The following is a 13,494-nucleotide window of genomic DNA, read 5'->3' as shown; positions in this document are numbered from 1 at the left end:
CACTTGTTAGATTCTAGGTGAATTTTGGTGTCAGTTTGCCCCTAGGACCATTAATTGGCCATTAAGTGTCAGTGGTGACACTAGGGAGTAGGCATTAATTAATGGATTAATGCTTGTCCAAGGGTCAATTAATGTGTGGGACCACTTTGAGTTGCAAATGGCCTAGCCAATGAATTTTTGGATGGGCAAGGTCAATTTTCTAGGCATGGATTAAGAGCTGAATTAATTTTCAGAATTAATTAATTCTGAAAATTAATTGAATGGATTAAGAAAGCTGCCACTTCGCAAAACTTTCCCATGCAAGTGGGGGAAAGGCTAAATAGGGCTGAAGGGAGAGGGAAATCTCGTTTTTTCATTTTGGAGCTGTTGGAAAGAGGTGTTGGACTATTGTTGCCAACTTTTGGGGCCATTTCCTAGCCATTGGAGACCATTTTGGTGATGGAGATTGCATATTCTTGACCTTGGGAAGCTGGCAATTGCTGCTAATGCACTTTCTCTTGAAGATCACAGTCTCTGATCCTCCTATTGTTGTTGGTGCATCCGTTTGGGGCTAGTACAGCAGGGCAGCAGCTGATTTTGATCAGTTCTTCGCGACAAATCTCAGAATTTTCTCTCTCTACAGCATTCTCTCATCTCCTTCAGCCTATGCTCAACCATTCTCAGCAATTCTTAGCCATTCGGAGGAGATCTCAGCCATTTTTGGTGGGCTGATCTGTAATTTCTGCAGTAAACCCTAATTTACAGCAGAAATTAGGGTTTAGCAGCCACCTTGGGATTCGCGCTAGAGATTGAAGGCTCAAGGGACTGAAATCAGCAGCTGATAATTGAAGATTATCAAGGGATTTCAAGAGCCAGCCCATCCCGAATTGATTTGGGGCTTGGCCAGCCAAGGGTCAAATTGGAGAAGAAGTCCTGGGTGAATCAAGGGGCAAATGACCCAAAAGGCTTGCTGGTCATTTATGACAGCAAGAGCAATTGGTTGGTAGGAGGAGATTGAAGAATCTCAAGTTGTACTCCTTCCAAATGAATAAAGCTCAAGAAATACCACAAGAAGCACCAGTTTTGGGGCCAACAAGGAGTCTACTGTCCAAGAATGTTATTGTAAAGAGTGTATTTCATTTTATGTGCATTTATTTATTGCTGTAATTAACTCTTAAATCAGGTTATCACCACCCATTCCAAGAAGGAAGGCTGGTTTCATAGGGCATGCTCTAGTTTTCTTCACTTTTCGGTTACACATTTCTCCTTTTACTTTCTTACATTCTTAGTGTGTCTACCTTTTGGTAGTGGGAGTCTTTTCACATTAGTGCATACTACCCACTTGTACTTATGATCTTATGTAGTTGTTTTTGCTTCCTTTTGCAAGTTGACATTTGTTTCTATAAGATCTACCCCCTAGCTCGAAGCGAAGACTCGGGTTGTTCCGCACTCCTCATGGTTGCATCTTTTGGTGGCGCTTCTTTCCCAAGATTTGTCATTGCCTCTTTGGAGGCCACCTTGGAGACTATTCATTTCACAAGTTTTCCAATGGACAAGTTTTCCAATGGACGTGTATCTCACTCATCTTCTTCGGGTACTACTCCTTCCCCCATCAAGTGGCACCATTGCATAGCATTTTGCATAAGCATGATCACACTTACATTGCCTCTTGCATAACCCCAGTGCATTGGCATTTTGTTCTGTAATCATGCATCTATGCGCATTTATCCCTTTTCAATCTTTTTGAGTAGTCGCCTTTGGATCCACCATATTCGCAGCCTTGCACATGGCAATCTCCAAGGTAATCTCCCTTGCATGCTTAGCCTTGCTAGTTTGCTTTCCACACATCTTTTTTGTCTTTCCACATACCCCCCCATATTTGGTACACTCTCAACTAACCTATTCCTCCTATTTATTTTGTGAAAGCCTTTGGGTCTAGCTACCAGTCTCTTGTCCGTTACTTAATCAACCACCACCTTTTTTAAAACTTTTTTTTTTAAGTAATCATTATCAACCCCAAAAAAAAAGTATTGTTCCATCCCCTTTTGCAAGACTTGGTAGGTCACTGAGCAGCAAACGTGCACCCTTTGTCTCCGATGCCCTAGCCTCTCTAGGGTAACTACTTGGACTCCCTTGGTAAGATAACCATCCCCTCTATTATCTTGGTAGGCCACTCGGCAACCACCGTACACCCTTTGTTCGATGCCCTAGCTGCTTTGGGGTGGAACACCTTGGGATAAAAACCAATACAAACTAAAACACTCAAATTTGGATTGCCCCTCCTTTCTCACTCAGTTTTTGGGCCTAAGACAAGGTGTTGAGCTAAAATAAGCATTACATGCTGAATTATCCACTTAAGCAACCCCAAAAATGCTTAATTAATGAAAACCCTTACTACAAGAAAAGAAGAATGAAACTTGCCATGAACAAGAAAGAATGCTAATAGAAACAGAAAAGCGAAAGGAGACTGATCAGTCCCTACATGCAGCCCACAGTGTCCAATGAGTGCACCAAATCAAGCTGATGACGATGGTAGCACCAAGCACGAAGGAGACGGAGTATCTGAGTATGCACTTGCCAAGAAGGACAAAAGACTAGAGAGGATGAATACCAAGCATGGGAGAGGTAGTCTATATATAGCCAAGGATCCCCAAATTTGGCTGACTACACCCTATAGGTGCCAAAGAACTTGTCAACCAACATTTATGTTGGTCGAGGCTCAATAAATGCCAAAAAAGTACCGAATGGCCACCAAAAAATCCCAACTAGCAAGAACAATATCTAGCAAGTGGAGATAGATTGGGAAATGTAAAAATTGATTTAGAAATGTACACAGGATGCCAACAACTAAAGAAAATCCATAAAAAGACATGCTTTAATAGAGGTGTCTCCTCCATCAAAACACCTGACAAACATGTTAGAGCTCCTAATGTCCTCGTCTGACACTGAGGCTCACAGGCAAGAGATGACAAGGCACGACAAACATGATTGCTAACACCCCCTCTTAGATCCTGGATGTGGCAGAAGGCCAAGGAAAAAAAGAATCCTAGGGTGGCAAGAGGAATGTCAATGTCGATGAAGTCCGACGATGAAGATTGCCGATGAAGAAGCTCCTCACTCACCATCCTAGTAAACCCCCTTTGAAACACTAGGGGCCAGGAAATCCATAGCTAGATCACCGAGAACGTCCCCCTCTAAAAGGGATGGGGGTTACTATTAGCAATCATGTTTGTGATGCCTTGTCATCTCCTGCCTGTGAACCTCAATCTGAGTCAGACAAGGACTTTAGGAGCTCTGACCTATCTATCACTTGTTTTGATGGAGAAGGTAGCTCATTTTAGAGCACTCAGTTTATTGCATTTTAGTGCATTTTCTCCTCCAGTACAGATTTTATGTGCATTTTCCAGAGCAATTTTGCATTCTTCAAACCGGCCTCACCTGCTGAACATTGTCCACCCTTTCTGGGATTTTTTTAAGCATTTCTAGCATTTTTACCAACATTAAATACTGATCAACCATATTTTTGGCTCTAAATTTCAGGTCAACCAGATTTTGGGATTTTAGGCTATTTATAGTCATTTCCCACTTGGCAGTCACTTAGACTATCATCTTCCCTTCTTCCTTGGTAGGTGCACACTCTGACTCCGTCATCTTCCTCCGTCTTCGGTGCTATCATCATAATCAATCTAATCCGGTGCCCTCACTAACACTACGGGCTATGTGCAAGGACTAATCAATCCTTCTATATTCAACACTTGTTCCTTGTTCAATGCAAGTTTCTTTTCTTCTTTTGCAAATTGTCTCTCTCTCTTCCTCTGTGTTCAAGTTCCTTCTTCCGTTGCACACTCTCACAAGTTCAAGGGAACCACCAAAAAAGAGGGTAGAGGATGAGAAGGAACCTATGGAATAAATGGTGCACAAGCAAGAACATGTGTAGCAATAGACAACTACCTTGGAGAACCCCGCATAAGAGAAGGGGAATGAAGCCTATAAAGCCCGCTCTCCTTCCAACGTGTCTCTCTCTCTTCCTCTGTGCTCAAGTTCCTTCTTCCGTTGCACACTCTCACAAGTTCGAGGGAACCATCAAAAAAGAGGGTGGAGGATGGGAAGGAACCTATGGAATAAATGGTGCACAAGCAAGAACGCGTGTAGCAATAGACAACTACCTTGGAGAACCCCGCATAAGAGAAGGGGAATGAAGCCTATAAAGCCCGCTCTCCTACCAACGTGTCGATAAGATAGCTCCCGTAGAATAATCCTCAATCACAACTGTATGCTTGGTAAAGATCGGAAGCTCGATGGTTTGTCTGTAAACAACGGCAATATGCCAACACCACTAATAACCACCAATAAGTTGTCACCAACAATGACTAAACCCTCGAATGGACAGAGATCCTATGACAAATCACCTGGAGGAGTAATATAACTCGAAGCACCACTATCCATTAACCAAGTTTGCTCAAAAGACACCGCAACCCACGAAAGAAGGCTCCTCCTCCAAAACATGGATATGAAGAAACACAAACTCGTGGGTAATAATGGGGGTACAAGTGGTAGACAGCTCCAATGTAGATCCACCCTCCGCTCCCGGACAAAGGTGAGGATACTTCTTCCAACGTTTCTCCTCAAGATATGTCCCCTTCCCATAGTGTGGGCACTTCAACTTCTCGAAATCAAAGTCAAAGCCTAAAAAACTGTCCTACTTCTTTGCCTTTGACTTCTTCTTCTTCTTCCCTCCTCCCAAACCTAGAACAAAGGCTTTAGTGAAGTCAAATCCACTAGCATTGACCTCTTTGAGCCACTCGTCATGCTCCAAGACAAGCGGTAATAACTCCTCCCACAGAAGTGTCTCCTCGGTCCTCAATGTGATAAGGCTAGTGTAGAAGACATCGAATCGAGGAGATGGCAACTGAGTCAAAAGGATCGTAGCCATGTCTTCAAAAGATATCATCCGACTAAGAGAGGCAAGCTCATCCCTCATGTCCTCCATCTTAGTAATGTACTCCTTCATGGAAGAGAAGTCACCAATACTGAGCATCCACAACATCTTCTCAAGGTAAATCTTATGGGCAAACATCTTCTGTTGATAGAAAGATGCAAGCTTACTCCACATTTCCGTTGCGGTCTTCAACCTACAAACATGAACAAGGATAAAATCCTACAAACTCATAAAGAGGAAGGGTCGAGCCCTAGAATTGAGCAGATCCCATAAGGTTGTGCCATCCATAAATATCCCATTAGCAAGATCCTCCTTAGGATGGGGAATAGGATCAAAAACAAGCTCCCAAAGATCAAAGGAGTCCAAAACGCGCTCCACCTTACAAGACCATAGGAAATAGTTGGAGCCATCTAACTAGTTCTCTTTGGGTAGCTAAGGAAGTACGGGTACCTAAATAGAGGGTACCAAAGGATTCATCTTTACTTCGAACAAAGCCTTCTATGAAAGATGGATAGAAGGGGAATGGGTATGAATAGAAGAGTCCTTCCTCCGACGAGAATCACGATGATAATCACGCCTCCGCTAAGAAGAGAGTCGAGAACGAAGATCTCCATCTAAGTCATCAAAGCTTGAAAAAAGAAAAGACATCTTTCAATATCTGCAATCACCCACAAAAGAAAACTTGAGTTTGGCTATAGACAACCCCAGAACAAAAGGAATCAGCTATAAGATACCAAGATCTCACTATAGAAGGTTCGCTCGAGAGAAGTAGATTATCCACTGCACACAAAATGATGTAGAAGCACAAAACGCTAACCCAGGATGATGTCATCTGCTGCAGAAGGGTTGCGCTTGATTGTAGAAGATTGTCGCCTTGATCGGGGAGTTGTCACCACCACCCAAAAGGCTGCTTTTTAATCAAAATGCTGATGGAAAATAGTCCCTTGATGCTTATAAGCAATCACCCAGTCCCCTAATGATGTCGCCCATCTTTAGATGTTGACACTTGATCACCAGATGCTATTGCAATTACACCAGTAGCATACATTTTCAACAAACACAAATGTGGATGGCCTCCTCTGCAAGAATCGCATACTCTATGTCTCTCTCAAACATGTGAGTGTGCACAACGAAAAGGAATAAAAACACAGAGACAAAGGAGCAGAGAGAAACTACAAGAAAAGAAAAATAAAATCTGCACTGAACAAGGAAGAATGTTGATACAAACAAGAAATTGGAAGGAGACTAATCAATCCTTGCACGCAGCCCACACCATTAGTGAGTGCACCAAATCAAGCTGATAATGACAGCACCAAGCACAAAGACGGAGTGTTCGAGTGTGCAGCTACCAAGGAGGACAAAAAACTAAAGAGGATGAATACTAAGTGTGGAAGGGGTAGGCTATATATAGCCAAGGATCCCCAAATTTGGCCGACTACACCCTATAGATGCCAAAAGCTTGGGTGACCAACATTTAATACTGGTTTTAGCACAATAAATACCAGATGACCACCAGAAAATCCCAACTAGCAAGGACAATGTCCGTGACAAGTGGAGGCAGACTAGGAAATGCAAAAACTAACCTAGAAACATACACAAGATGCCAACAGCCGAAAAAAATGCACAGAAAGTCATGCTTCAATAGAGTTGTCTCCTCCATCAAAACACCTAACAAACATGTTAAAGATCCTAATGTCCCCGTCTCACTCAAACTGAGGCTCACAAGCAAAAGATAACAAGGCATGACAAACATGACTACTAATAGCTTTCAACCTTCAACTTGTTGTTTTCTCACCTTCCAACCATCGCCTTGCTAATCCAACCACACAATTGTTGTGTTTGCTCCTTGGCGACCCCTCTCTACAATTGGCAACTCCTTTTGGACCACTTCCTGCTGTTGGCAACCATCCAGACACCGTCACCTTGCTGTTTTTGCTATTGTTTGGCTAGGAGGACCACATTCGCATTTGCATTTTCAACTTTCTACTATCGCATAGTTTTTCTCTCTCCTCAAGTACCTACGTTTTAAGTCTCTCTCTCTCCTAACTACCCATCTACATCAAATCCAACTTCCAAAGCTACATTTGCTAGTGTTAAAGTCTCAACCCTCAAAGGCTACCTTGCTACATTTCGGAATCCGTTCGAGGTACAACACACTCTCCAACTCATTACCTTTGCTACCTTTACCTTGGTCCTTGAGACAAGAGTTTAAGGTTCAATTTTCATTCATTGCATAGTGTGTTTGCTACATGAGCACTCTATTTTATGTAAGCATTCACTTCAGTATTCTTTTTATTCATCATCTTTCAATTACCCTAACCCTAACTATGTTCTATCAATTTGTGCTTTGTCGTACGACTAGTTTTGTGTTTTCTATGTTTAGAGCATTTCTTCACAACCTTAACCACCTAGTTGAAGAGTGAGGAGCCCATACCACAGGCGGATCAAAGCCATCTTGTGAGGCACAAGAGACTCGCTCCTCAACACATCAATGGAGAGGCCTTGGGCCACATCATAGTCAGGATCATGTATTCGACTTCAAGATCCAAAGAGGGGCAACTGATCTAGATATTTTGCACACATCATTTCTAGACTAAGAGATCTTTAAATATTAGCCTTATGCTCCGATGTTGTTTTCTTTCACTTTCATGATGAGATGACACTAGACATAAATATACTTTGGTTTTATCTCATAGGCCACATAGGCCTTTTGCAAACGTTAATCTCTCACTCGATCTCCCTCCTCCTCCCCCTAAAAAGAAAAGAGTGAAGGCCCAAATCTATATCACAAAAGAGCTCTCTTACCTTCACAAAGTGATTGTCAAGCTTCCCTTTTGAAAGGCGACATGTCCAAATGTCATGTCAGCTATATCTCCATCTCCAATGTCTCCTAAGCTTCTCAAGCCAGCTGATCTAGGACAATTGGCAGCATTCTCCTTACCATTTGGACGTTATCTTGCCTTTATTTTGTTGAGGTCAAAGTTATCTAAATTCTGATTATGAATTGAAATGTCTTCTGTGAAAGACTTGGGCTTAAGGTCAAGGATGTGGATGCAAAGCCCTCGAGCTTACTCCCCTTGAACACTTGCACTCCACTACCTGTCCACATCCCTTGCAGCAATTAACATCTCTAGTCCTAACCTTTTTACCATAAATGTCCTTCTTACGCATCTTAAGCATCCGTCAAAGGTAGTAGACGCCTGACATTTTGGAGAGTATGTAAGACATCGTTGTTTAAACCTACTGATGAGATTGATAGTTATTTGCAAAAGTAGCTATGTAAGCCTGACCATGGAAAGAGTAAGACCACTCCCTGAAACAATTATCAAGTAAAGTGGCTGAATTGGTGAGAACCGCTAGATAAACCATATCCTGAAACAATTCGTTTTTATGTTCAGCTGAAGCTGTATAGTAACACTCCCAGATTCTTTCCAAACTTTGTGCGTATTAACAACACTTTTTCACCGAGAAGAGAAGAGGGGGCGCGGGGGTGGGAGACGAGAGAGGGTTTTTTGTCAACCTTTCAGGCGCCGCACCATACAAAATAAATCAAAAACCAAATACCTGTTCAAGCTCCTCCGAAAGCAGCTTGCAGGGGCCACACCACTGAGCATAAAAATCTACAACTACAGGACAGTTTCTGGTGCCGTCCAATATGTTGTCTAACTCCTTTGCTGTGACCTTTCTCTGCATGCAATGGAGAATGAAGTTTTGGATAACTCAACCTAAAAAACAGCAAGGATTGAGGAGATAAGGGAAGAAGAAATTCTATGCTGGCATATAAGATTGCTGAATCTGCAAGGGATTTCAAAGGATTCCCGCTACAACACCCCCTGAATCATGAAGAGCGACTCTCGAACGCCAAAAGCTCACCACGAGAGTGCTTTGTGCCCGGGGGACGAAGGGGATACTGCCATGACGACGCTGGTGAGGCTGAAGAGACGGTGCCTTTACTGGCTGATGCAAGCGCTTCCACGGCGGGGCAAGCGAGGGCAAGGCGGCGTTCCTGGTGTGCGGCGGTGCTCGTCGTAGAAAAGAGGCTCCAATAGAGGCGCAGGGAATGGCGTCCCTCGCATTACCGACACCAGCTTGTGACGATGACGATAATGCTGCTGCCGCCATTCCAATTTCCAACGCCCGCGGCTCCTCCTCCCCCTCCCCGCCCCCCAAGCGACAAAGATTATTTGAGCCTGGAGAACCGGCAATTAAGGCCCGGGGGCCGATACACGTTAGTCCGGACGGACTAGGTGCCGTTTTCGAAAAGCCGTTCGGCTGCTTTCACACGAGCCGGACAAAATTTAACTATTTTTATTTTCAATTTATTTCAAGTGGAAGGTGATTGGCTTGATGGTAGTGGTGTATGCACGTGTCAAACAACCCATTGGTGCCAACCCTGGCAACGATGCTTCAAAGTTCAGATGGTTTTGCATTTTGGGAAGCTTGCCCTTGCCAGTCAAAATTTTGCTCCCGCGGCCAAGTTTTTCATTACCTGTGAATTCAACACCTCAGCCCATGCTCCTATACACCAAAGTCGTCCGGATGGGTGTGAATCGTGCCTAATTATTTTATATATATGGGCAATTTTGGATTTAGAAAATTGCTTGCTAAGCAGCCTGACACATGGATTTAGATGATTGCTTCGCTCCAAAGTCTAAGAGGGGTTACACACCCTAAGAAAGCCCCCAAAAATTAGGGGTGTAATGACATCTGGAAAATCTTTATCAGCATCGCATTTCACAAGCTTCCTGCAAATCTAGGCAAGCAACATCCCCCACATAGCATCCATCATCTATGCTTAAGGTGCCTTACAAAGAGGCTAGACATGTGGGCATCTAAATAGCAGCTAGGAGTCAACTCCTTTACACACAACAAGCAATCAGTATGTTTATTATGAAGGACAATGTATGACATCAAATCGTTGAAGAACAACTAGCAAGGCCGCTACTAACTTTTGCATTTCAACATTGGTTCAAATCCCAAAATCTATGGATGGGCGCTAATTTTTACACTTTGGCCAACCTCTCTCCCTCGGACAAGATTGTGGGGTGAACTACATTTCTGCAGCCCTCTCTGCTTCACCGCACATTTAGCGGACATCTCGTTTTGCAAATGTCTACTATATGTGTAACGGATCTAAGGCAAATATGTGCTTAAGGCATAAAAAGATACAACATCAAATTAGATTTGAACTAAGATTAGTCTATCCACTAAGCCATAAATGACTTTTTGTTCGTGTTCAGGCATTTTGATGTATAAACAAACACTAGCCAATTTTTAAGATTTTTGACTTGGGTGGTCAATAGATTGGTGGTGTATAACTAACCAAAATTTCCAAGGACTAGATTCAAGATATACATAGCCCAACTCAATGTTAGTGTGGATCACCCATTGATTTGGAACTCCATTCTAAGCCAGTGAATAAGCCACCCTTTCGGCTCTCAAAATGTGAGCGCAAAGAAGTTCCGAAGGAAGTCAAGGAGTTGCTTGAGATGGGGTTTATTGACTACATAGACCTCAATAAAATCACAATCAAGAACCAATACCCCATTCCTAAGATTGATGACTTGCTTGATGAACTAAAAGGGGCAAAGTGCATTACCAGGATAGATCTAAGATCCGGCTATCATCAAATTTACATGAGAGAGGGTGATTAGATAAAGACAACATTTACAACTAATCATGGGCTTTACCATTTCCTTGTGATGCCACATAGCGTAATGAAAGCCCCATCCACTTACCAAAGCATTATGAATAAAATCTTACATTGTGTTCTTTTCAAGTTTGTGTTCATGATCTTTCATGATATTCTTATTTACAACAATCCATTGGAAGAGCACTTGTCACATGTCAAAAGGGTGTTTGATTGACATATTAAGAGAGCATAGAATGTTTGCTAAGGAGAGTAAGTGTGTGTTCATGTAGACATCGATGGAGTACTTGGGTCACATTGTGAGTGAAAATGGAATACAAGCTGACCCCGTAAAGGATTGGCCTACATCCTCAAATATCACTTCCTTGTATAGTTTTCTTGGTCTCTTATCATTCTATCAAAGATTTATCAAGCATTGTGCAACCATCATAGCACCCTTGATCAAAGAAATGGGCATTTTTTGGGATGTCATTGTTGATTGCAGTTTCAATCAATTATTGGGTTGGAAAGCTTCAAGAAGCCTACTTGTTGAATGAAGAATTCAATCACATATTTCAAAAGTTACAACACAATAATGGAAGAAAACTCCCAGTATCAGCTTAAGAATTGCCTCATATGGTCCCATGGCAAGATTGTCATCCCCCCCACGCTTCTCCTTTCAGACAAAGATCATGGAAGAGATGTATTCTTGCCCCACTGCTTGTCACCTAGGAGTTTTCAAGTCATATAATGAAATAGCCATGATTTTTTACTAGAAGGGCCCATGGAGGGATGTCAAATACTCTATCTCTTGTTGAATTCCATGATAACAAAAAGAACAAGAGTAACACTCTTAAACCAATAGGTTTATTGTAGCCCTTATCTATCCTTAAGGGAAAATGGATGCATATTACTATGGACTTTATCATAGGCCTACCCACAACTAAGAAAGGATGAATAGCATATATGTGGTGGAAGATAGACTCACCAAAGCAACCCACTTCATTCCCACAAAGATTCAGTATACAACATGTCAAGTAGCCACTCAGTTTATGGAGCATGTATTCAATTTGCATGGATTACCTATGTCATATTTGCATGATAGGGATACCAAGTTTACGAGTAACTTTTGGCAAGCAATTTTTAGCTCTATGGGCACCAAACTAGCTCCATCCATTGTGTACCACCTCAAAAAACTGATGGCCAAACAAAGAGCGTTAGCAAATGGCTTGAGACCTATCCAAGTCACTTTTTTCATGATGTACAGCATACTTGGGATTCGTGACTTCATTTGGCAAAGTTTGCATAAAATAACTCCATACTCACTCTAGCATTGTGGTTTTCCCTTTTGAGGCATTGTATGGGTGTAAGGTCCCCCTCCCTAGGGTCCTCTTAAAAGATAAGATAAACCCTTAGACTAAGGAGGACTTGGAGTGTATGGATGGCCTGCTTAAGCAATGTAAGGTAAATCTTAGAAAAACACGTGCAACTTTATAAACATGAAAAGAGAAGGCACATGGAGTTCCAAGAGAGAGAGTAAGTTATTTTGAAGGTGCCAAAATCCTATTATTCTACTCTCAAGGATGGAATTAGGAATAAAACGGCCCATGCATTCTACAAGCCATACTGGGCCAGCGGCCTCTTGGTGGCCAACCACCATTTTGGAGGAGTTTTCCCACTTAAAAGATGCTCAATTGGTTAAAGACTAGCTAGGCATGGCCCCATTTTGACCACAAACTACTTGTAGATAACATATGTTTTATACCATTTTAGACCTTGCATTAATTATAGCAAAGTGCATCATACCTACGCTAAAAATATTTGTCAAGAGCTTCATTTTGACATGTGGCACACCCCATTCAAAGAATCCCATAAAAAGTTATGGCAAATTTACTATGGTAGACATGTGGTGGATAGCATGATGTTCAGAGACTTTAGAAGCCCGTTTGTTAATAATTGGTGGCCAAGCTTACAACTTACCAATGCCCCATTAATGTACATTCTCATGTATATGACTATATGCCCCAATTCAATCTAGATATGAGCTTTCCCATCCATTTTTTCTCTCATTGTAATGCTGAATAGAGTAGTACTTTGCAGCCCCACTACTTAGTCATAGTAATAAGTCCTCTTTTTGTTTTCAAGGGCAAAACCCTTTAGGATTGGGATGGAATGTAAAGAGTGGGATAGCATAGGAACCATGGGAAATACTCAATCACATTGACAGGGTATAAAAGGTGCAAAGGGACTCAGTTAAGGCATCCAAAATTTGAATCAAACTAAGTCTCCTCACCTTCCTTGTAGCTTCCATGGCTTCTCTTCCTTCTTTCTCTCTCTTTATGTCTTTCTTTCTCATTTTCTTCCTCTTCTCTCTCCCTTTTACAATATTCTCTCTCTTCCCTTCTCTCTCCTCGTCCTCTTCTTTATAGGAACTCCATTTACTTCACCTAATTCAATTTGCATGACAATGCTAAACTCCTTGTGCTTGCATACCTCTCATATTCACCAAGCCATTATCTAAATAAAATTTCATATGTAACTAGTTCCATCATCACACCCAAATTTATGGACTTGCTTGTGTCTATAGTCTAATGGCTATGCTAAAACATTGTCATATTGTTAGAAACCCCACTAACTCACAACTAATATTAGTGGGTTATTTTGGCTACTTGAGCTTTCCATAAGCGTAGACCATTTATCTCAACACACTAAAAACTTAGAACTCAATGGGAAAAGATAAATTGGGTGTGCCTAAACTCTATGAGTATTGTTGGGGATAACAAGGCCTATGCCTACACCACCTTGTATTTACTTCACACACCGTGATCATACACCTATACACTGCATGTGGCAAGCACCCATTACTGTCACTTTATTCTTTATTCTTTCAATGAACTTTGAATTGGTTATGCGTTGTGACTATTGGAGTTCCCACATTCTCTCTCTC

The 13,494-nt window shown here is 42.0% G+C and overlaps 1 protein-coding gene across 2 annotated transcripts in view; it reads right to left on the bottom strand.

The window, feature by feature from the left end:
* LOC148018243 (thioredoxin-like protein CITRX, chloroplastic) overlaps positions 1-9,107 on the bottom strand; it is a 29,131-nt gene extending 20,024 nt beyond the window's left edge. For both annotated transcript variants that reach the window (XM_087662259.1, XM_087662260.1), the window contains exons 1-2: positions 8,792-9,107; positions 8,483-8,605 (exon numbers count right to left, since the gene is read on the bottom strand). In XM_087662259.1, the coding sequence (XP_087518385.1) occupies positions 8,483-8,605; positions 8,792-9,040 (372 nt within the window). In that variant the 5' untranslated portion in view covers positions 9,041-9,107. The remainder of the gene's footprint in view (positions 1-8,482; positions 8,606-8,791) is intronic.
* Positions 9,108-13,494: the final 4,387 nt, after the last annotated feature.

This window comes from Lygodium microphyllum, chromosome 21, assembly GCF_053477565.2.
Source record: "Lygodium microphyllum isolate KBCC chromosome 21, Lygodium_microphyllum_v1.1.10, whole genome shotgun sequence".
Lineage (NCBI taxonomy): Eukaryota > Viridiplantae > Streptophyta > Polypodiopsida > Schizaeales > Lygodiaceae > Lygodium > Lygodium microphyllum.
Note: the sequence above shows the minus strand (reverse complement) of the source record. Positions and strands in the feature narration are given on the sequence as shown.